We start from the raw sequence: 25590 nt of genomic DNA, 5'->3' as shown, positions 1-25590 counted from the left end.
CGACTGCTGCTGCCAGGTTGGGGGGACAAACTAGTAGAAAGGAAGTGTGCCAACAGACTTCCTTAGTGGTCGATTCTGCTTTAAGGTAAGATGCATTTAATTATTCGTCTGCTGTGGGTTTGGAATCGGTAGCCTGACCAATTCGTTCATGTTTGTGGTGCCATTTGTTTGTTGACGCGTGTTGAAATGGAAGATTGGTTGTTGACATGATTTCCAGTGATGCTTTGGTGCTGCTGTGGATCGGATGTGTTGAGTAGCCTGACTGTTTTTTTTTTCTTGCATGTGGTATCATTGTTGACGCGAGGTTGTTTTTTGAACATGCCAATGCGGACACGATTTCCCCTGATGAGTTATGACTTCAGACGCGATGCGTGTGTGGAGGTGTGGAGTCCGCGTGATATGTGCGTAAGATAGGCTTCTCATGTGTTTGGAGATCCGCGCTCTGAGACAAGCGCAAGCACCCCCCCCCCCCCCCCCCCCCCACCAAGGGATAAAAAGGGGACCCCCCGAAAATATCGGCATAGTTCGAACACTGGGTTGGAGAAAGTAATGGCAAATAGTGAGTGCACAAACCATAGAAGGTAAACTGTACACAGCGCCAGGGCAGTGTGATGGTATGTCTACTTTTAGATTGTGTTAGCTTATCAATGAACACACTCGTCACTCGACGAGTTTCACGTCTTTACGACGGATACTTAAATGTGTGTTAGGTATTATTGTTGCAGTCTAAGCAGTCATTGTAGCAGCTAGATGAGCGAGAACCGAAAGGGTCTGTGCCATAAACCGTTATTTCTTCATGTCCAAAATGGCAGTCGCGTTTACGAAGGTCACATGCGTGAAAAGGGTCTATACAGGAAGGATTATTCCAGTATTACCAGTATTATAATAGTGGTGCTAAGTTTCATTTAATACTAACGTTTTGTGCGAACATTTTGTTTTTCATTACTGTATACCTACTTTTGCAGCCCCCTGTGTGTGTGTGTGTATAGAGCATGTGCCTAGTATAGAGCATGTGCCAGTCTTGGTACCAGATCCCCGATCCCCTCTAAATGTAGATACACTCGAGTTGTTCAGTAAATAGACACATGAAGGCTGCCAGATCAGCAGGCAGCTGCGAGAATGAAGGATATTGAGCCGGGTGTCAGTCGGAGGCCTCGCACATCATTAGCTGCTCTCTACTTTACCTCCCACATTAGCATTCACACACTGAGCTGCTGTTAAACCCAGTGCAGTGGCAATGTGAGCAGGTGATACCGGAGACATTCTGCTTGCTTATGCTGTACCAGTCAAAAGACCTAAAAGGTTTTTATTTTTCCCTCAGGTGTTTGAAGCCATGATTACATGGATAAAGCATGATAAGGAAGCACGATTAGAGCACATGCCAAAGCTCATGGAGCATGTTCGCCTGCCCCTGTTGTCTCGAGATTATCTGGTTCGGGTAGGCTAGTCTACAATCTGCTCAGACTGTGTACTTGGCATTCATTTTATATTGAGTTTATTTTAGCGCCCTTTTTTTAAGTTAAATTTTTTGTTTCATTTTTCTCTTGGAGCTACTTGCATCACTGTTTGTGTATCTGACTAGATTGTAGAGGAGGAGGCCTTGATAAAAAACAACAACACATGTAAGGATTTCCTGATTGAAGCCATGAAGTACCACCTGTTACCTGCTGACCAGCGGCACCTGATAAAGACAGACAGGACCCGGCCACGCACACCTGTTAGCTTGCCTAAGGTGTGAAATGATATGTGTGGTGCTTTCTTTTCTCAAGATATGAACTACACTACTGTTCAAAAGTTTGGGGTCACTTTGAAATGTCCTTATTTTTGAAAGAAAAGCACTGTTCTTTTCAATGAAGATCACTTTAAACTAATCAGAAATCCACTCTATACATTGCTAATGTGGTAAATGACTATTCTAGCTGCAAATGTCTGGTTTTTGGTGCAATATCTCCATAGGTGTATAGAGGCCCATTTCCAGCAACTCTCACTCCAGTGTTCTAATGGTACAATGTGTTTGCTCATTGCCTCAGAAGGCTAATGGATGATTAGAAAACCCTTGTACAATCATGTTAGCACAGCTGAAAACAGTTTCGCTCTTTAGAGAAGCTATAAAACTGACCTTCCTTTGAGCAGATTGACTTTCTGGAGCATCACATTTGTGGGGTCGATTAAATGCTCAAAATGGCCAGAAAAAATGTCTTGACTATATTTTCTATTCATTTTACAACTTATGGTGGTAAATAAAAGTGTGACTTTTCATGGAAAACACAAAATTGTCTGGGTGACCCCAAACTTTTGAACGGTAGTGTACCTCTTGCATGCTTATTACATTACATTAATGGTATTTAGCAGATGCTCTTATCCAGAGCGACGTACAACATACCCAGAGCAGCCTGGGGTTAGGTGCCTTGCTCAAGGGCAATTCAGCTATTCCTGCTGGTCCAGGGAATAGAACTGGCAACCTTTTGGTCCTAAAGCTGCTTCTCTAACCATTAGGCCATGGCTTCCCCTAAATGTCAAGATAAATCCTTTCACTCACAGTTCAGCCAATTCTAGTATTTTTCAGCCTGATCTCTGGGGCATCTACTGAGCAAAGAATAGAAGACTCATTTCCTTAAAAACCTGAATATTATGGAAATCTGACTGAACAACTGCCCTTAGATTTCCATTAAAATTAAATTTTGAATGAAGACGGGGCAGACTATAATGGTCAATGTTTTTTTTTTTTTTTTTTTTGAGGGGTCAAATGTAACGTACCGGCTAGTGGCCTAGTGGTAGCGTGTCTGCCTCTCGATCGGGAGATCGTGAGTTCTATTCACGGTCGGGTCATACCAAAGACCATCATAAAAATGGTACCTACTACCGTCTGGCAAGGCACGCTGCAATACAGATGCGAGTAGGGGAGTTAAACTCTCATGGTTACCAGAGGACTGGCCCCCCACTGTAACCCTAGCTATGTAATAGGCGAGAGGCCGAGGGCTGCAGAAACGGAGATCGGCACTGCCCGATGCGCCATATGGCACGGGAAGGACTTTAGACTTTTTTTTTTTTAGACAAATGTAACGTGCTTTAATGATATACCAGTTTGTTTCCGTTAGTCTGTATTACTGCATTTAATTTATGTAATTATGCTCTTCCTCATATGCTAATACATTGACATCTGACACTTTTTCGTTGAGTCACTTAGGTTTCTGGGCAGCCATAATAACACACTGGGGCTTTTCCTTGCCCAGTCGGCTAGCAAATGAATTGAGAATTGGTCTTCCTTTAAATACTTGTACATCATCACAAATATATGCTACAACAGATGAACATTAGTTTAAAAACAGGGTATTCCTTTAGGATGGTGTCAGAGCAGTGCAAGAATTGAAAAGTGTCATCTTTGTTTTTGCCAGGTAATGATTGTGGTAGGTGGTCAGGCCCCTAAAGCCATACGCAGTGTCGAGTGCTATGACTTCCAGGAGGATCGCTGGTACCAGGTGGCTGATCTGCCCTCAAGACGCTGCCGAGCAGGTGTGTCCTCTCTCAGCGCCCTATCCTCACTGTTTACTGCTCGCACTCTGGTAGCCCTGACCCTCTAACCCTCTGTGTGTGTGTGTGTGTGTTGTACAGGGGTGGTGTTTATGGCTGGTAAGGTTTATGCAGTGGGCGGCTTTAATGGTTCTCTGCGTGTGAGGACAGTGGACGTGTACGATGGTGTGAGGGATCAGTGGAGTGCAGTTCCCAGCATGCAGGAGCGTCGCAGCACGCTGGGAGCTGCCGTGCTGGGGGACCTGCTCTATGCTGTCGGGGGGTTTGACGGCAGTACAGGTACAACTAGAGTTCTCTGTTCGTCTTTTTCATTCACCATGCATTCTACTTTCATCTTAAATAGTAGTTACTTAAAGCAGTTTTAAACCATGGAGTTGGATTTTGATTAACAGTAATACTTTCTTCTTATAAGCAATCTGTCCATCCTGTTCATGAATTAAAGCAAATTCAGGAGAAAAAATTACATGTTTTCATCATTGCCTGTAATGTAGCTTACTGACCAGCATGAATTTTTCGTTTCTCATCTTTGCTTATGTAGTTTTCACACAAGAATATAGCGAAGCAGTAAATAGAAATCATCACTATCTTGCATTTTTGTAACAAACTAAAAGAAGTTGTTTCACACATCTAGATGAAAATATCAGGAAGTTGCAATTCCGATCCATCATCTCTTATTCATCTATTAATCTCAAGCCCGTATGTCTTCAGTGTATAGCAAAAACAAAAGAATAAAGGTTTGTCTCAGCTAAACAGCTACATTTGGGATAAGGAGAACACAATTCCTTCTTAACTGTTCCTTTGATGAGTACTGCACCATGGCACAGAATTAGAGCAGTAGCTGAAGGTTATTTTAATGGCAAATTGGATTATAAGCAGCAGGTTGTGGAACGGCTCTGCTTCAGGGCTTTAGGAAGAAAGAATACCGTATGTGGCGATCTGCTATCTTTGTGATGTTTTCCATGTGGTTGCTTGTGCACATGTAGGCATTACTACACACTCTAACTCCCATTCTGGTGTTTTTTTCCAGGTTTGTCCTCTGTGGAAGCGTACAACCCCAAGACTAATGACTGGGTTTTTGTGGCTCCTATGAACACCAGGAGAAGCAGTGTGGGGGTGGGAGTGGTGGACGGTAAACACTCTCTTTTGCGTTTCACATGTTTTGTTAAATGCACAGCTAAATTTGGTTTCAGCTGTAGTTATGAAACACTGTTTTGGTTCTTATCTTGCTTCTCCAACGAACAGCACTGCTTACAAAAGCTTGGCAGCAAATGCAAACCCAGTACCTTCATTTTCTTACATTTGTGTTTTTACCTTGTACAATCCAAAACAAATAACTGGCCCAAACAGGAACCTAAAGAGCCCACAGTCATGTCAGTGTTCAACATGAAAGGGGGAAGGTGCACAGATTAATGGTGCTCCTTTTGTCTGATCAGTTGCTTGGTTAAATCAGTTTATATAAGCAACAAAATTACTGGCAAAATGCTCATTGATGAACGCTTTTTAGAAATTGTCAATAATAATATTATTGAGAAAATGTAATTCATTTTAACTTCCACTGGTGTTGGAGAACACTGTAAGGCGCTAAGAAGAAGAAGCATTTATTTGTCACACATACACTCAAGCACAGACCTAAAGAAGATAGGCAGAACCTTTATTTTTAAATACATTTCTGAGTGGATAGTACAGTGGTGCTTGAAAGTTTGTGAACTCTTTAGAATTTTCTATATTTCTGCATAAATATGACTTAAAACAACATCAGATTTTCACACAAGTCCTAAAAGCAGATAAAGAGAACCCAGTTAAACAAATGAGACAAAAAATATTAAACTTGGTCATTTATTTATTGAGGAAAACGATCCAATATTACATATCTGTGAGTGGCGAAAGTGTGTGTACCTCTCGGATTAGCAGTTAATTTGAAGGTGAAATTAGAGTCAGGTGTTTTCAATTAATGGGATGACAATCAGGTGTGAGTGGGCACCCTGTCTTATTTAAAGAACAGGGATCTATCAAAGTCTGATCTTCACAACATGTTTGTGGAAGTGTATCATGGCACGAACAAAGGAGATTTCTGAGGACCTCAGAAAAAGCGTTGTTGATGCTCATGAGGCTGGAAAAGGTTACAAAACCATCTGTAAAGAGTTTGGACTCCACCAATCCACAGTCAGACAGATTGTGTACAAATGGAAGAAATTCAAGACCATTGTTACCCTCCCCAGGAGTGGTCGACCAACAAAGATCCACTCCAAGAGCAAGGCGTGTAATAGTCGGCGAGGTCACAAAGGACCCCAAGGTAACTTCTAAGCAACTGAAGGCCTCTCTCGCATTGGCTAATGTTCATGAGTCCACCATCAGGAGAACACTGAAAAACAATGGTGTGCATGGCAGGGTTGCAAGGAGAAAGCCACTGCTCTCCAAAAAGCACATTGCTGCTCATCTGCAGTTTGCTAAAGATCATGTGGACAAGCCAGAAGGCTATTGGAAAAATGTTTTGTGGACGGAGAAGACCAAAATTGAACTTTTTGGTTTAAATGAGAAGCATTATGTTTGGAGAAAGGAAAACACGGCATTCCAGCATAAGAACCTTATCCTATCTGTGAAACATGGTGGTGGTAGTATCATGGTTTGGGCCTGTTTTGCTGCATCTGGGCCAGGACAGCTTGCCATCACTGATGGAACAATGAATTCTGAATTAAACCAGTGAATTATAAAGGAAAATGTCAGGACATCTGTCCATGAACTGAATCTCAAGAGAAGGTGGGTCATGCAGCAAGACAACGACCCTAAGCACACAAGCCATTCTACCAAAGAATAGTTAAAGAAGAATAAAGTTAATGTTTTGGAATGGCCAAGTCAAAGTCCTGACCTTAATCCAATCGAAATGTTGTGGAAGGACCTGAAGCAAGCAGTTTATGTGAGGAAACCCACCAACATCCCAGAGTTGAAGCTGTTCTGTACGGAGGAATGGGCTAAAATTCCTCCAAGCCGGTGTGCAGGACTGATCAACAGTTACCGCAAACGTTTAGTTGCAGTTATTGCTGCACAAGGGGGTCACACCAGATACTGAAAGCAAAGGCTCACATACTTTTGCCACTCACAGATATGTAATATTGGATCATTTTCCTCAATAAATAAATAAATGACCAAGTATAATATGTTTTGTCTCATTTGTTTAACTGGGTTCTCTTTATCTACTTTTAGGACTTGTGTGAAAATCTGATGACGTTTTAGGTCATATTTATGCAGAAATATAGAAAATTCTAAAGAGTTCACAAACTTTCAAGCACCATTGTATCTCCATCCTTGACTCTTGTATGCTGCATAAATGGGAATAAAAAAAAATATATTTTTGAGAGTTAAAATCGACTGCAAAGTTGGCATTCGAGCTGCCCCGCTGAGCCAGCCAGCCCTGAGTGTGTGACGTCACTGCGGTAACCGGTTTTAAGGCCGAGGCCTTTTACAGCTATAGACCAAAGTCATATAAATAAAAATTTATGATGAAAATAAGAAATACCGTTACCGACTTGCTGAACTAAGACTGATTTGACTTCATTGATTGTGGGTTGACTCCCATTAAAACAGGATGGGTGTTATAAGTTCTGCAACATACATGTACATGCATGCATTTTCACTGATAAAACGTAAAAGGCTAATTAAATAATCAGATGAACTGAGACAATCGCATTCTGAAGCAAATTAAATAATCTTATACCGGGAACTTAAGCACATAATACAAGTTACATGTATTCATCTAAATGCAGGTAAACAACGAGTGTTGTTGTTTTTGTTGTTTTGTATCAAAATGAGAGTCGGAGCTTACCCGTCTGTGTTCTCGCTTCTTGAAGGCCGATCTTGTGGCCGATTTGTTTTTGAAACAATCTGACTTTCAGTTGTTCGTTCAGTTCTCCATTCATTCGCTTCTTCCACTTAAGGGTGAGATATTGCTGCTGAGGCAAGCATATCCAGTGGAGAAATCAGACGGCTGGTCCACTCATTCTCCATTTTCTCCATACTGAGTACTCCGCCATTACTGCTCAGCTCAGGCAATTACTAAAACCCGGGACGGGATGGGACGTCACCGGTTTGAGCAACAACCGCGGGGAGGTCACTGCCCGAGCAATAAGATCACTTCCCGTTCCATCCCGGGTTTTAGCAACAACCCTCGGCTCACACTCCGGGAGAACTGGTGCAACTGAACTCGCGTTCCTTTTCTTGTAGTTTCCTTTAATTGTTGGTGCTGCACCCTCTTTCAATACGGGCTTATAGCCAACGCGCCTCAACAGATCAGAGGTCTCGTATGAGTCTTCAATAAAATGTGCAGAGCAGAGGAGAGACCACTTCGTAGGCGCCCAATGTGCCCGTGAACTTCTCGCAAAACACGTCCAAATCTTTGCAGTTTGAGCATCCTTGGAACATGAATGCAACGTAAATCCACCTTCTGTCGTGTTGCTGCACCCGCCAGCAACACATTTACGTGGCATGGCGATAAATTAGCTCAAAATGGAGGATCGAAGTTGCAGTCAGCTGTGTTTTAGTATAGCGGAAATGGCGATGAGACCGATAGACTTCCTGCTGTGACGTCACGGATGTCAAGGTCATTCACTCAGACCGCTGCCTATATAAATCACTTTAATCGTAAAAATTACTATATTAGATTTATTGTTAACACTTAAAGCTATTCCTGTGCCATTCTTGAGGTCTCAAGGCATTTATAAACAAAAAGTGAGGCCATGGTTCTGCGTATCTCCTTTAAGCACACAGTGAAATTTCTCCTCTGCATTTAACCCATCTGAAGCAGTGAACACACACACATGCACACCCAAGTGAGCAATGAGCGCGCACACACACACACACAGCAATGGGCAGCTATGCTACAGCACCTGGGGAGCAGGTGTGGTTAGTTGCCTTGCTCAAGGGTGCCCCATGTTAACCTAACCACATGTCATAGAACATGCAAACTCCACACAGAAAGGCCCCCGTCGGCTGCTGGGCTTGAACCCAGAACCTTCTTGCTGTGAGGCGACAGTGCTAACCGCTACACCACTGTGCCACCCCACGGAAAGAAAAAAAGTTGCCACCTATTCATAATAACAAAAAAATTCTCCTTGTTTGTGCTTTAAAAATCATTGTCGTTCTTTTGAGGAAATTAAAGCTGAATAATTAAATAACACCACAGTTTTAACTGTCAGGACAAACAGGGCATGATGTGTGATTGTACGTTTGACCAGTGTAATAACAGCCCAACTCCCAATTACTTAACCAAACTCCCAGTTACCATTCAGTACCTTTTGATACTAACTTTGTACAGGTAATGAAAACCTACTAGAGCAGCGGCTACAATTATCGACACCTTAATGATATTTTGGTCATTGCAAAAGTAGAAAAGACTTTCTTGTGCATGAATAATTACTCACACTTCCACTGGAAAAAAATGAGTTGATTCCCGATTACTTAGCGTATCAGATCATGTGACACCGTTCTACAATTATCGACATCCAGATGATTATTGATAAATTAATCGGTATGTAGTATTAAGTTAACAAAACATAGTTTTTAATTTAAAATTTGTTTTACATAGACTTATATTTAGTACAAGATATCTTTTATATACATATATGGATGTTGGTGCTTACATAAACGAGGAAGTAATTCTAATGTTTGTAAACAAATGAACTGATAATGTTTAACCCTCCTCTTACCTTCAAAATTACTAACATCTTTTATCCTTGGGGTCAATTTGACCCCAGCAATTTAAACTTTCAAAAAATGATAAATTAAAATTGTTCCCCAAGTTTATTTGTCAGGTACTTTGTTTGTTGACTACCTAAATTGCCCTTTAAAGAAAACAACCCCCCCACCCCCCTTATACATCCAGAATACCTGTTACGCGACTATGGAGAAATAAGCAGATCACCACAAAATCTCACTGATTGACCTAAAATTGGAAAGAGATATCACATCCAAGTCTTTCCAACTGTCCCCATACACGCACCTCCCCTCTAAATTTGTCATCTCAAGTATGTCCTTTTTGACTGATGGTGTTATGAAGAGCTCAAATGCTGATTTTATGTCTTGGACATGGCTGACAGCGTATCTGGTGGGGCCTGGAACCATTTTGATGACATTAGCAGCACTAAGTCTACCCTGTTGTTCAAGTGGGGAGACTGACCATAATAACTCTCCATTTTTGGAAGGTAGTGTGTTTGCTGGCGGTTGAGAGACAACAGGAGGGTCAACACTGAGGGTCTCATTCTCATCAGAAGAGGATGGCGCATAATCAGGGTCCTCCTCAACATCATCGTCTGTCTCAGACACATTTTCCTCGACGTCACTTTCATGGTCAAAAACATGTGACAACACCTCATTGACAGAAAACCTTTCCTTAGATGTCATTTTCAGTTGAGAGGGAGCAGAAAGACTTGGACTTACTTAGACTTGGGCTACATCCACACGACAACGGCAACGAGATTTTTTTTTTTTTTTAAATATCGCGTCCACATGGGCAACGGATCAGTTAAATTTCAGGTCCATATGGCAACGCAACACTTGCTGAAAACGATGCAATACACATGCCACACCTCTAGGTGCGCTGTAAGACGGTCCCATCGGAGACACCAGAACAATAGAAGTAGACGCATGCGCATAACTGCGCATGCGCACAGTGACTATCCCTGTCACTGTCACACGCACACACTTTCTCACTCCCTATCCTATGGATATAGTCCCTTTAAATCACGTGCTCGGTTTTTGAATGGAGACGCGGAAAGAGGAATGAATGGGGGTAGATGGAAGCTGGTACGCCAACATTCTGATATCCTCCAGAATTCTTTAATGGTCCGGAATAAATTGAATGCTACACGTTGATGGATTACTTTGTTCTTCTACGCCCTTTTTGAGGAATGTATTGTCGGACTTAAACCAACATCTGAAGAGGTGAGATCGCTCCTTTTTTTTTTTTCCCCTGTTTTTGCTGGCGGGATTGACTCTGCCCTAAGGGCTATTCTCTCTCTCTCTCTCTCTCTCTCTCTCTCTCTCTCTCTCTCTCACTTTGCACCATTACACAATAAATATTCACAGTGAAAATATTTTGTAAGCGCGTTTCATGAACCAAGTTATAGGATTTGTTGACAACTCGCATCAAGTTCGTTACACTTCTACCCGGCGTGAAGCACATGTGGTTGTGATGTCATCATCGTAAACAAATCCGTTCTACTCATCCAGACGACTTCGCAACGGCACCGTTGCCAGCTTTTTCCACTCTGGAACCCGTTCTCAAAAGATTTCGTTTTGGGGCACCCAAAACGCCGGTGCCGTGTGGACGCCAGGCCGAAACGATAAACAATTTTATCAGATTCACCTGAATCCATTGTCGTGTGGACAGGGCCTTAGACAAAACTTTATTTATCCCCGAAGGGCAATTAGAAGGGCGAAGAGCGGTACATTAAAAGAGCAAGAAAATAAAATCACAAAAAGAATAAAATCACAAAAATGGGTGGGCAAAAAAACAAACAAAAAAAAACGGCAGCAGATAAAATATGGCAAATAAATAAAATGACGCATGGATAAAATTAAAAAGACAATATGATTAGAGTGACATTGTAGTTAAAGTGACAAGGTGATATTGTAATATTGCACATCAGGACATGTGATATTGCACTAGAGTATTGTACAGAAGACTTAAGTTATTGTAACTGTCTTAGACTTCTTAGAGTTCAGGAGGAGAATAACACTTGGAACAAAGGTTGCTCTCCTCCTCTGGGTCTTACAGGCCGGACAGCGGAACCTGCGACCAGATGGCAGCTGCCCAAATGCCGGGAACAAAGCATGAGTCGAGTCCTTAAGAATTCGACGAGCCAGGCCGCTAGCCTGCTGCTCGTACACAGTATTCAGGTGGCGAGCAGGAAGTCCAATAATCTTAGAACACACCTTGACAATATTATGCAGGCGGTTCCTATCCTGTACAGTAATGGAGTAGAAAGAGAAAGCACACCAAGAGAAATGGTTTAGAAGGCTGCTGTGCAAGCTTTTATATGTTTGCTCCACCTCTTTGTTGTGTGAAGTATCAATATTTTTTGGCGGGAACCATATTTTCCCAGCCCCACAGTGTGGGAAATATCAAATTTCTCACGAGAATTGTTTTCCCCTCCCCCATGTCATGTGAACTATCGGTGGTTCTCGCACTGCTACAGTTATGGTTATGTTAGGGCCCTAAAGCCTTTGAAGATGATAAAATTGCATGTTATAGTGACCTCAGTATCATCCAAAACAACTAAAACAAATGTGTGTAAAATGTTGATATTTCTTTTATGTTTTATACAGCTAAAACAGCCTGGGGTCAAATTGACCCCAAAGAACACCGATGCGTACAACGTGTACAGGAAATTGAAAACATATCATGTTAATTTTATGTTTACCCAGTTGTCCCCATTAAATTAGGAAAAGTCATTAAATATGAAGCAAAAAAAATGTCAATCATATATTTAGAGATGGGCGGCACGGTGGTGTAGTGGTTAGCGCTGTCGCCTCACAGCAAGAAGGTCCGGTTTCGAGCCCCGTGGACGGCGAGGGCCTTTCTGCGCGGAGTTTGCATGTTCTCCCCGTGTCCGCGTGGGTTTCCTCCGGGTGCTCCGGTTTCCCCCACAGTCCAAAGACATGCAGGTTAGGTTAACTGGTGACTCTAAATTGACCGTAGGTGTGAATGTGAGTGTGAATGGTTGTCTGTGTCTATGTGTCAGCCCTGTGATGACCTGGCGACTTGTCCAGGGTGTACCCCACCTTTCGCCCGTAGTCAGCTGGGATAGGCTCCAGCTTGCCTGCGACCCTGTAGAACAGGATAAAGCGGCTAGAGATAATGAGATGAGATATTTAGAGATGTTAAACATTGAATGGGGTCAAATTGACCCCAAAGATAATAGTAGGGTTAAGCTGTCAGAAAATCTTTTTGTTCCACTTTCTACCCTCTTTCTAAATATTTTCGTAGATCACATTTTGTTAATCATTCGTCGTTGTTGTTTGTATTAATTTCTAGTTTTGTAGTTTACCAGTAAATGTCAACAGGCAATTGACACTGTAACCACATGAACATTCAGGTCAAAAATCCATGTCAGTCCTCGAAACAAAATATAAAATGTCTACTGATCTTGTAATATGTGGTAGATATTTACAACAAACTGCAAAAAAAAAATTCTGAACAGAATAGAAAAAATCTGAATATTTCAAGCATGTCAATTTTTATATGCTAGGAATTTAATTCTGGTCTAATTCTATTTATTACAATAGGATACTCTATAATCATTCCATTCTGTTATGAATCAGAAAAAATATATATATAAATCATAGCACTTTTTATTTTTTTAAAGTACTTCATCTACTTCAACAAAGATCGAGCCATAACAGTTGTAAATGTCACTTATTTCCACAGGGTGTCGATAACCGTGGACACCGGTGAAAGTGATCACTATTATCGACACCTCACGTGACTTCTCAAACGTGCGTTTAGACATAAAATGGCTACTGTCAAACGAAAGAGTAAGAAACAAAGTAGGTTTCGACAAGGAGATCATGAAATATCGGTGAATTTGATAAGTAAAAACATGTCCATGATCTTTCCACCATGCTTACCTGCGATGATCACGTCCGGGTTTTCCTCAAATTGCTGATCGTGCTAAAAAAAAAATTCCATCTCGGGTAACGAGCTGTGTCATCAGATGACAAGATCAAAGGGCGAGGAGGGGGGGGGGTCTTCCGGTTGATTAATTAACTAATAATAACTGTTGTAACTGAAACTCACCTTTTGTAAAATTGCTTTTTATTGGTAAATCTGAAAAGGTGTCGACAATTAATTATGGACTGTCGATAATTGTAGCCGACGTACTTCCAAGAAACTAAGAAGTTGCCTTATGAATATTAATACATAAGTCAGGTGTATTTAATTCTCTGAGGACGTATGTGTTTTCAGGTAAGCTGTATGCTGTAGGGGGTTATGATGGTGCCTCTCGCCAGTGTCTCAGCACTGTAGAAGAGTATGATCCAGTAACTAACAAATGGGACTATGTAGCTGACATGAGCACGAGACGCAGTGGAGCAGGTAATGAGCTGAACTGAAGGTGCATGTGCTGCCATCTGGTGACTCTCTTTGACTGGCATAAAGTTCATAAGATATAAACATTATTGAGGTGTGTGTGTGTGTACAGGTGTAGGAGTGCTTAATGGGCAGCTGTATGCAGCAGGGGGACATGATGGTCCACTTGTGAGGAAGAGTGTAGAGGTGTTTGACCCAGCCACGAACACCTGGAGGCAGGTGTGTGATATGAACATGTGCAGAAGGAATGCAGGTGAGCAGCTTCAGCAGAGTGTAATAAGATAAATCACTTGAAGGAGGAAACTATTTAGATACAAACCTTCGCTTAGTTACAGGACCTCCTACAGCATACAGAAGGATTGGCAGAAGTGCTGTAGGTGTGTGTGTGTGTGTGTGTGTGTGTGTGTGTGTGTGTGTGTACAGTACAAGACCAAAGTTTGGACACACCTTCTGCTTTAATGTTTTTTCTTTATTTTTATTAATTAAGTCACTTCAGGTCTTAAAGTAATGATGGATGTCATTTCTCTTTACTTAGTTGAGCGGTTCTTGACCTAATATGGATTACTACAGTTGTGGAATAGGGCTATTTACTGTATTTTTATTATTTACTATTGACGGTTTGATCTCGGATGCATCAAGAAGGCAAGAAAGTCCACTAATTAACTTTTGACGAGGCACATCTGTTAACTGAAAAGCGTTCCAGGTGCATGAGCATTCCTCATGAAGCTGGTTAAGATAATGCCAATGGAGCACTTGCATGTGACGTCACAGCCGATCCAGATTGTGACAGATGCCATCTTGTCGGTCAAACGCCATATTTCCGCCTTCTACTTCTACTTCTGGTTCTGCTTCTACTTCTACCTTTTCTTCTGGAAAACCCTACTATATACAATTCTACTACAACAGCTGCGGCTACAAGCTCTCCCTACCTGTGCACGTTTTTATGTTTTTTGTGTGTATTTTTGCGTGTTGTTCGTCTGTACCGGACTTCAATATCCACTACAACCGTATGGACTTACTGGACATTGGTTTCCAGCAGAAAATGACGGTTTGTAGCGATTTCCATCACATGCACAACATTCCGGACGAGATAGCGAGACCAGCGGGGTCTCCGTGGATTGTTATCGGAAGCAAAGTGAAGGAGGCGGCGTCGGGAGCGGAAGCAAAAGCGAGGCTGCAGAGCCGGCCTGTTGACTAAGCTCAGAAAACAGCCACTCAAATCTCCACTGCCAAGCCTTTACCTCTCCAACGCCAGATCCATGGTAAACAAGACGGACGATTTGGAATTACAGCTGGAATTACCTTATTCTATTCTATAATCGGCTGGTCAGTGCTATACTCAATACTTAAGTGACTTACCCGTCCAATGAGGATTATTGTCTTGTTTACAAGATGCCACATCTGAGTCGCTGATAAATCCTGAATTTCTGTAAGGATAACTGTCCAGAGATTTATAAGCACGCAGTGCTTCACCACTGAACAGCGAGGGAAAGTTGATGAGGTAATTATACACGTCTGGGTATTCCGCTGGCAGTTCAATATCCACTGACAGGGTCGTGAAAACTCCGTCCGGTAAGCCATAAGGGTCACTAATCTGTAGATCGTTTATTTTAGACACATATCTAGTTATCTGTTCATTAGAAAAATGAGCCGTGTAGTCCGTCGGTTGAAATTGATCCATTCTGTACACGAGTGCAGCAGTATTCAGCTGTGTTTTTTTACCGACAAGATGGCGGCTGTGTACTTTCCGGTCACGTGACTGCAAAATCTCTATAGTGTGCAAAGCGTCATCAAGGTAAACGGTGGCTACTTTGAAGAACCTAAAATATGAACCATATTCCAGATTTGGTTCCCTTTTGCTGTTATAACCTCCATTCTTCAGAGAAGGCTTTCCACTAGATTTTGGGGTGTGGCTGTAGGGATTTGCTCATTAAGCCACAAGAGCGTTAGTGAAATCTGGAACTAACGTCAGGCGAGGAGGCCTGGTGCACAGTTAGCGTTCCAGTTCATCCCAAAAGTGATCAGTGGGTTGGGTTCAAGCAAGGCTCTGTTCTAGCCACTTGGGTTCTTGCACACCAGTCTTGGCAAACTTTATGGACCACACATTGCACACAGTGGTGTTATCATGATGGAACAGTTTCGGGTCTGTTAGTTCCAGTGAAGGGAAACTGTAATGCTACGGCATACAATGACCTCTATACAAGTGTGTGCTTCCAACTTTGTGGTAACAGTTTGGTGGAAGAACCACGTATGGGTGCAATGGTGAGGTGTCCACATACTTTTGGAAATATAAGTGTAGATACAGTGGTGCTTGAAAGTTTGTGAACCCTTTAGAATTTTCTATATTTCTGCATAAGTATGACCTAAAACAGGGGTGGGCAAACTTTTTGGCTCAGGGGCCACATTGACTTTTGAAATTTGCCAGGCGGGCCGAGCCAACACCAAATTCATACATATCGAACATAAACCGGAAAAGCTTTAGTGTTATTGTAAGGCCTTCACTGACAGAGACCCAAATGCAGATCAGATTGACATTTATTTTAGTTCTCAGTCAACAAAGACAGAGCAGAAAAATGCTTGCAGTTCAATAGATTGGCACTGGATCCATCCAGAAAAGTAACACACACACACACACACACACACACACACACCTGACAGTAAGAAAAGTAGCGCACTTAATTCTTAAATTACACCTTTGAGCTGCCAGGATGAGTAGGATGCCAGTGTATTTGTATATTTGTATCATTTTATGCATACAACTAAATTGCATATCATTAAATTGAACTAAATTACATATCAGTACATATCATTTTTGTACATTTCACTGAACTCGTAGATTTACACCTGAGTGTTTTTTTTTTTTTTTTAAACCATCCACTTCCAGCCTGCCAGTACAACCAACCACCATTAGTAGGAGAGGCACCACACCATTCCAAAATGTTTGCAGTTCAACAGTTTGGGTACCACACCATGCCAACATGTTTGCAGTTCAGTGGTTTGGCACTGGATCCATCCAGCCCACAAAATCAAACAAAACGGCTCAAGAAAGCAAAAAACTCCAAACTGGTTTTCAGGTTCAAAGTCACTCACTGAAATATTTCCAGTCCTCAAAAAATCAAAACACAGGTTCCAAACAGGTTTTCATATTCCAAAAGGCCACTCATAGATCAGAATAACCTCCACAGGCAAAAGTCCAGGAACAGATATAAGCAGAAGCAAGGTCAGCTGCTCATAATACACCTATAATAGCAGACAGGGACATAAATGAGTTAATACTCACATTCACTCAGCAACCGCTGAGCTGTATTCGTCCGTGCTTGCGCTGACTGGTTGTTAGCATAATTAGCATGCTTGGAGGAAAAGTGCCGTTTGATGTTATAAAACTGCAACGGTTTCTTTGCAAATAAGGCATACAGCCTTTGATCGGACTTCAGCAAAAAAATGTTTAGTTGTCCATTCTTTATTGAACACCCTGCACTCACTGTCCACTTTTCTTTTTTTAGGACCACTCATTGTAAAGTTTTATCCTGTGTTCTCGAGATCATCAGTGGCACGGGCGCCAGAATGACTTCCATGGCACGCGCTGCACCACTCTGCAAATGTAATCTCGCGTGAATACGACTGACTGGAAAGACGGATCTCTAGAACACCTGTCTACGTGATAACACTGACGCTTATAGTTTATAGATCTGCTCAATCGTGTTTATATGATTGTCTTCCGCGGGCCGGATTAAAAACGCCAACGGGCCGGATGTGGCCCGCGGGCCGTAGTTTGCCCACCTCTGACCTAAAACATCATCAGATTTTCACACAAGTCCTAAAAGTAGATAAAGAGAACCCAGTTAAATAAATGAGACAAAAATATTATACTTGGTCATTTATTTATTGAGGAAAATGATCCAATATTACATCTCTGTGAGTGGCAAAAGTATGTGAACCTTTGCTTTCAGTATCTGGTGTGACCCCCTTGTGCAGCAATAACTGCAGCTGAATGTTTCCAGTAACTGTTGATCAGTCCTGCACACCGGCTTGGAGGAATTTTAGCCCATTCCTCCGTACAGAACAGCTTCAACTCTGGGATGTTGGTGGGTTTCCTCACATGAACTGCTCGCTTCAGGTCCTTCCACAACATTTCGAGTGGATTAAGGTCAGGACTTTGACTTGGCCATTCCAAAACATTAACTTTATTCTTCGTTAACCATTCTTTGGTAGAACGACTTGTGTGCTTAGGGTCGTTGTCTTGCTGCATGACCCACCTTCTCTTGAGATTCAGTTCATGGACAGATTTCCTGACATTTTCCTTTAGAATTCGCTGGTATAATTCAGAATTCATTGTTCCATCAGTGATGGCAAGCCGTCCTGGCCCAGATGCAGCAAAACAGGCCCAAACCATGATACTACCACCACCATGTTTCACAGATGGGATAAGGTTCTTATGCTGGATTACAGTGTCTTCCTTTCTTCAAACCTAACGCTTCTCATTTAAACCAAAAAGTTCTATTTTGGTCTCAGCCGTCCACAAAACATTTTTCCAATAGCCTTCTGGCTTGTCCACGTGATCTTTAGCAAACTGCAGATGAGCAGCAATGTTCTTTTTGGAGAGCAGTGGCTTTCTCCTTGCAACCCTGCCATGCACACCATTGTTTTTCAGTGTTCTCCTGATGGTGGACTCATGAACATTAACATTAGCCAATGTGAGAGAGGCCTTCAGTTGCTTAGAAGTTACCCTGGGGTCCCTTGTGACCTCGCTGACTATTACATGCCTTGCTCTTGGAGTGATCTTTGTTGGTCGACCACTCCTGGGGAGGGTAACAATGGTCTCGAATTTCCTCCATTTGTATACAGTCTGTCTGACTGTGGATTGGTGGAGTCCAAACTCTTTAGAGATGGTTTTGTAACCTTTTCCAGCCTGATGAGCATCAACAACGCTTTTTCTGAGATCCTCAGAAATCTCCTTTGTTCGTGCCATGATACATTTCCATAAACATGTGTTGTGAAGATCAGACTTTGATAGATCCCTGTTCTTTAAATAAAACAGGGTGCCCACTCACACCTGATTGTCATCCCACTGATTGAGAACACCTGACTCTAATTTCACCTTCAAATTAACTGCTAATCCTAGAGGTTCACATACTTTTGCCACTCACAGATATGTAATATTGGATCATTTTCCTCAATAAATAAATGAGCAAGTATAATATTTTTGTCTCATTTGTTTAACTGGGTTCTCTTTATCTACTTTTAGGACTTGTGTGAAAATCTGATGTTGTGTTAGGTCATATTTATGCAGAAATATAGAAAATTCTAAAGGATTCACAAACTTTCAAGCACCACTGTTTTAGCCCTGTGTCTGAAATCACTCACTCGTTCACTACTGCCTACTCACTATATAGGGAATTACTATATCGAGGACTATATAGTGAGATCATTGATAAAATGAAAAAAAAAAAACCAAACAGTTTTGGACACTACACCGTCGCGCCGTTCTTTCCGTCATTACTGTCGCACAATTAAAACGTGCCAGATCAGTCAGCTGGTGGGTTTTCAAAATAATAAACGCATATTATACCGAACGTATTTCCCATATTAATAAATACAAAGTACTTTTGTGTGTGCTGCATCTTTCAGTTCTTTTAAATCAAGCCTCAATTTGCTGCTGCCTTTTATTAAATCAAATTTGAGGCTTTTGATTTGATTTTCTTTCACCGCTACAGCAATGCATGATGGGATATAGTGCTTGGTTAGTGACCATCGGTTGTACTCTGCTTTTCGTGATGCATTGTGGGATACTTGTGAGTGCACTATATAGGGTGTAATAATCCTCACTCTCATTTCGGACAGCACTACAAATTGGCGTCCTCGCTATATAGTGAGTAGGGAGTGATTTGGGACACAGAGTAGGTGTTCCAGAAGGAACAATGTGTACAAATACCATTACAGTTTTCATATTTGTGGATTTGAAGGCTGGAAAATTCCACGTTCTAAAGGTGTACGCCATTAGGGGTCAGTAGAGTTCTGTCACTGCCAGAGAGATTGGTGTAATTTTTTTCTCGCTTATTGGAATCATGTGAATAAGGTTTTTTTTAAGGTATCTTTGAAATGACATGATTATTGGAAGGAAAAAAAAACAAACTCCAGCATAAACCCACCAGGTTTACTTCATGCACTGGGAAACACTGGGCACTGCATGTTTCTTTTGCCTGCTTTGTATCCTCCTGTATCAGTGTTTTCAGTCAATTTGAGCTACATGTGTGTTGTAACTTGACTGCGCAGGAGTGTGTGCCATAAACGGCCTGTTGTACGTTATCGGTGGGGACGATGGCTCGTGCAACCTGTCCTCTGTGGAGTTCTACAACCCTGCTACTGACAAGTGGAGTCTGATTCCTACTAACATGAGCAACGGACGCAGCTATGCAGGTCAGCATCTTGCTGTAAACTGCTGATTCTGAGTTTTCTTTATACTCGCACTCTGTGCTCACTGGGTTTACTTTACTTTCATTTCAGGGGTGTCGGTTATTGACAAGCTGTTATGACGAAGAGCTGTGGTGAGCAGGAGCTCGCTGACTGAAGCGAAGGGCCGAGGTAGACATACCGTCATTTAAAGCTGCTCTGTGGGAGGAATGTCTCTCTGCTCTGGTCACGCTGAGCCTGTGCTCACCATGACGGTGCGTAAATCATGGCAGACTGACCACTAAAATGGCCTCACACGCTCTCCAAATGTGCCATCTGCTTCTGCTGATTATCAAAGGCCACAAATTATCAGCAAAAATGGCCTGGCTGGAGCAAGCAGGGTTTAAAGGGCGGGCGGAGTGGAGTGGAGTGGAGTGGAGTGAAGCAGCCTTTCAGCCTGGTGCGCAGTTACAGAGTGGACCATCTTTCTGCTCAACTACTGATTTAAACACACTGTAAGTCCATTTCTGTCATCCAGGCACCATGCAACTTCCAAGGCTGAAATGGGTTTGTGCTCTACAGCCAAGCGATAATGTATATCCTCCATCACAGCCTTCAGCCTCAACATCACTACTGTAAGCTGAAACGGCTTGCGTCACTGAACGTCATCAGTTTCTTTAGTTTACTTTCCAGTTTTCAACTTAACAGAGTTTATCATGGGATAGATGCACTGTAGAAGCAACTCTACAAAGCAATTAACCAGAGACTGATTATAGCCAGCTGCTTTTGTGCCATAACCTGTTGAATATTTTGCACATCTGTGCCGGGACACAGAGAAACAGGTCATTAATACTATACTATAATAAACACTAGTTTATTAGGTGCACTAAACCTTTATCATTTTATACATTGAACTGAGATAAATATCATATTACAAGGTCAGAAGGATGCCGTCGGCATGTTTAACAGTTATTCCACGAAATTGAGTCGTATATGAGCCGATAGCCGACGACTATACGCCGTGTACGACGAGATTGAGTGGAATAACTGTTTTATTCTATCTACATTCACTGGAGTTTGAGAAACGGAGCATTTTTATTTTTTGCAAATTCGATCAATAAAAACTTCATACAAAACGTCCATCAAAATAATTTCCTGTAAACAAACTGGTGAAATAGCAAGAGCAATTTGTGAAAATGCAATAATAATAATAATAATAATAATAATAATTCCTGAAAAAAAAAAAAGAAATTTTTACCATGAAATACTTTCATTAGGGTGCATCAGTTGCCTTCACTTTCAAAAAATCTGATGCGTTTTTGTTTGGGTGTTCCTTTTCACCAATAAAGACATCCTGTAAAATGTTTTGACCATATTCAAAAGTCTAACGGTGGCACCATGAGGTTCATTTTTTGCCAAAAACCGCTTATTTTATGTTTTCGCGTAAGGTTTGAATCACAATGTTGGACTCCATTTATTGATTTTCTTGTGAGCCAGAGATCATGTTAAGAACCTTTGCAAGGGATTGAGAAGCGTTAATGTGATTCATAATACATTGTTTAAAAGTAGTTGAACAATGATTCAATGAACAGCTAAAACTCAAACTGTGCTTGATGATATCGTTAGAATATGTACTAAAAATGTGTATCTAAGATATCTGGTATACTCTATAAGGTGCCATAATGTTTCATGAAAAGTGATCGAAATTCTGTCATAAAAGTCATAAAATAGCAGCTTTTTCCATAACTTTGAGCTCCTGGTGCCACCATTAAACTTTTGAATTTTGTCAAAATATTTCACCCAGCGTGTTTTCCTACCAAAAGGAACATAAAAACGCATCATGATCGGAGGAACTTTTCATTTTTAGGGGGCAACTGATGCACCCTAACTTTCATTCCATATTCATCTCATCTCATTATCTCTAGCCGCTTTATCCTGTTCTACAGGGTCGCAGGCAAGCTGGAGCCTATCCCAGCTGACTACGGGCGAAAGGCGGGGTACACCCTGGACAAGTCGCCAGGTCATCACAGGGCTGACACATAGACACAGACAACCATTCACACTCACATTCACACCCACGGTCAATTTAGAGTCACCAGTTAACCTAACCTGCATGTCTTTGGACTGTGGGGGAAACCGGAGCACCCGGAGGAAACCCACGCGGACACGGGGAGAACATGCAAACTCCACACAGAAAGGCCCTCGCCGGCCCCGGGGCTCGAACCCAGGACCTTCTTGCTGTGAGGCGACAGCGCTAACCACTACACCACCGTGCCGCCTCATTCCATATTTTCTTGCTTTTTTTTTTGTTTGGTTTTTTTTTGGGGGGGGGTTTGCTTTCGAGTAGAGTTTTTATTTCATCCTCGGTTGGTTCAGCAACACACTCCACCATTTTGTTCTCCTTGTTCTTTAGGGTTTTTTTTTTGGCCGTTGGTAAACCAACTTAAAGGTGCATTACCGCCACCGACTGGGCTGGAGTGTGGAACAGGAGCTATGGGGGGATTCTACACTATATTGCCAAAAGGATTTGCTCACCTGCTTTGACTCACATATGAGCTTAAGTGACATCCCATTCCTAATCCATAGGGTTCAATATGACGTCGGTCCACCCTTTGCAGCTAGAACAGCTTCAACTCTTCTGGGAAGGCTGTCCACAAGGTTTAGGAGTGTGTTTATGGGAATTTTTGACCATTCTTCCAGAAGCGCATTTGTGAGGTCACACACTGATGTTGGACGAGAAGGCCTGGCTCTCAGTCTCCGCTCTAATTCATCCCAAAGGTGTTCTATCGGGTTGAGGTCAGGACTCTGTGCAGGCCAGTCAAGTTCATCCACACCAGACTCTGTCATCCATGTCTTTATGGACCTTGCTTTGTGCACTGGTGCACAGTCATGTTGGAAGAGGAAGGGGCCAGCTCCAAACTGTACAAACAGTCTGCATGCCTAGGTGCTTGATTTTATACACCTGTGGCCATGGAAGTGATTGGAACGCCTGATTCCAATAATTTGGATGGGTGAGCAAATACTTTTGGCAATATAGTGTATATTCTTTTCGCAGTTTCTGTTTCTCTTAAATACTTGATAACAAAGCCGCCATTTTGTTTTTTTCTGCTCACAGTATATGGGCTGATATCTTAGTAGTAGATTAGCCAATCAGAGCGCACGATTGCTCATATCCAGTGCATGTGGATAGAATAAACAGTAACAGTATAATCTTCACATGAAGTCACTATGAAATAGTTCAGGGAGAGAAGTGATACCCACCATGAATAAGTTTCCAAATATACCCGAAAAAGCTGATCTGTTCGCTGTAGGGTGAATACTGAGTTGCCAGAGGTGCCAGCATGCCTAAAAATTATATTATCTTTTCTGTCAATTTTTTTCTTTTTTTGTAGCTAAAGCAGCAGGCAAACCAAACTCAGTAAATTCTCCCTATTGGAAAACCGTTTCACAGAAGGGGAAAGGACGAAGCGCATTTGACACCAGCTTAATAAAGGTGAACTTTTGCTTGTGAATTCACAAACCTCAGTCTTGTGAGCCAGTAGAAAACAAGAAGGCAGGGCTGAGGTGTCTGTTAAAAAAACCCCACAGGAGTTGCTTATTATTAGGTGGCGTCACACTTGATATTCGCCACGCTGTGTACTGTTGCTTGGCGTATAGTTGGGGGGGAAAATTTGCCCCCAAAAACAATCATCCACACTTGTGTGCTTTGGTAAAAATTCTGTCTTTCGCTCTCTGCCTGCCAGGAGGTTCTTGTTGGCAGTGTCGGCACTTCTGCATCTTCCAGACACTTTGTACAATTACAGTCATAATCGGCAACAGCCGTAACACCGACATGCGTGTTTAGTTGCTATTAGTGCCCTTAAAGTGCATATTCTGGACCAGTTTTGTTTTTATATGAAAGTATGTCCCTTTACACACTCATCCAGAAGGGTAATTTTGCACAAGGCCATCTGTCTACAGCAGAAAAAAATAAAATAACAAAACGCGTCTGGAAAAATCCCAAGGGAGTCTGGAGCCAGATTCGTGACGTCACCTGCGGAAGCGCCAGCAGGCTGCGCGAGCTTTGCACGGTTTCAGTGCACAGCCTGTGTAGACCAAGCGCTCCCATTTCTCTCTCATTGTCCGGTCTTTTGGAAAACGATGAGTACTAATCCCATCATGATTGGTGTTGCTACACCCTCCTACGATACATCTGTTAACCATTTTAATAATTACGCGATAACGTTGAAGAAATTTGCAGAAAACCACCAGGTCGTTTCCTCATAAACAAACCAACGCTGACGTAGGATTCAGAGGGAGGCGTCCCACACGCGACGTCATGAAAATCAATGTTTCCCGGGAAATCCAAATGCCAAGTTTTTTCAGAGGCGGACCAATTCGCCTCAAATGCCTTGATTTTCAACTGAATTTTTCTGGTATTGCGCAAGGTAAAAAAAAATTGCACAAAATGCAAAATGTGACAGATATTTGACCAAAGTTTAATATAAAATAGGAGAATTACATTGATCTTGCTCCTGAATTTACCCGTGATATGCACTTGAATATCAGTAATCACAGTGTGAGCGGGATTTTAAACGACTCCGTATCACTGCTCCACTCTTCTGTCCAACCAGAAGTAGTGCTCAGGTCAAAAACTGACCCTGATAAAGAGGCTGATGTGATGAACACACATCACACACCAGTGACCTGATAAAATGGCCAAGTAGTGTAACGTGCACCTTAATATACAAAAGTGGCAACTCGGTATAAATTTCTCATTCCGTCTAGAACTCTGGTGCATGTTTGGGTTTGATAGATCACTCATCCCCTGTAAGCAGATCAGCTGAACAGCGCTGGCTCAAATGATCATGATATTGTAGTGTAAGTAGATTTAACAGAGCCAGTACACTTTTCAATGGCAATAAAATAATTGTCTGTGTAAAGGACTTAACACTATTGCAAGCACAATTTTAAATAGTTTGAAGTGTGATTTTTGCCTATTTCTCTTGGGTTGGCTCGTCATTTAACGTTTTTCTAACAGATGTATTTTATATAGGAAGAGGACAGTACGGTCGTGAGTGTAAATACAATAAGAGCAACGCAGACTCGGAAGTCGCATTTCATGAATAAGCTCTGAAGAACTTTCTCAACGATGAGAGAATATTGTTTAATGAGCAGGATATGGCATTTATTCAGGTTTCGAGCCACCGTTTCAGTGTAATTACACAAGCAACAGGTTGTTCTACTGATCATGAATGAGAAATATGGAAAGTGACTGACTTATTAGCAGTATTGTTTACTTGGCACTTCGAAGAGGAAACAGTATTAAACTGCAAGTCTTTGGATCAACGCTCCAAGTCGTGTGTGACGATGCGGTTAAAGGTGCGGTTGGTATTTTTTTTAAAGAAGGATTTTTTTTTTTTTAAATCTATAATAACATGGTTTCTTATAAACACTGAATAGCAATATTGTCATGCAGTAGATCTTCAGACTTTCTTAATTTTATGTTACAAACTACTTAAAAGGGTTTTGGTTCAGAAGTGTGTTGAAGTACTGGAACTCATTCTGATTGTCAGAAGTCATTAATGCACTTAGTATCATCTATATTA

The 25590-nt window shown here is 41.8% G+C and overlaps 1 protein-coding gene across 2 annotated transcripts in view; it reads left to right on the top strand.

Annotated features, from left to right (window-relative positions):
* klhl3 (kelch-like family member 3) overlaps nucleotides 1–21232 on the top strand; it is a 71718-nt gene extending 50486 nt beyond the window's left edge. Inside the window, exons 7-15 of one of the 2 annotated variants that reach the window (XM_060928056.1) lie at nucleotides 1322–1438; nucleotides 1583–1732; nucleotides 3396–3513; nucleotides 3613–3810; nucleotides 4559–4660; nucleotides 13490–13618; nucleotides 13725–13865; nucleotides 19886–20029; nucleotides 20117–21232. In XM_060928056.1, the coding sequence (XP_060784039.1) occupies nucleotides 1322–1438; nucleotides 1583–1732; nucleotides 3396–3513; nucleotides 3613–3810; nucleotides 4559–4660; nucleotides 13490–13618; nucleotides 13725–13865; nucleotides 19886–20029; nucleotides 20117–20145 (1128 nt within the window). In that variant the 3' untranslated portion in view covers nucleotides 20146–21232. Of the gene's footprint in view, nucleotides 1–1321; nucleotides 1439–1582; nucleotides 1733–3395; nucleotides 3514–3612; nucleotides 3811–4558; nucleotides 4661–13489; nucleotides 13619–13724; nucleotides 13866–19885; nucleotides 20030–20116 lie in introns of those variants that run through there. The other variant, XM_060928057.1, reaches the window with a different exon arrangement.
* Nucleotides 21233–25590: the final 4358 nt, after the last annotated feature.

Source organism: Neoarius graeffei, chromosome 8 (assembly GCF_027579695.1).
Source record: "Neoarius graeffei isolate fNeoGra1 chromosome 8, fNeoGra1.pri, whole genome shotgun sequence".
In the NCBI taxonomy this organism is placed as follows: Eukaryota; Metazoa; Chordata; class Actinopteri; order Siluriformes; family Ariidae; genus Neoarius; species Neoarius graeffei.
Note: the sequence above shows the minus strand (reverse complement) of the source record. Positions and strands in the feature narration are given on the sequence as shown.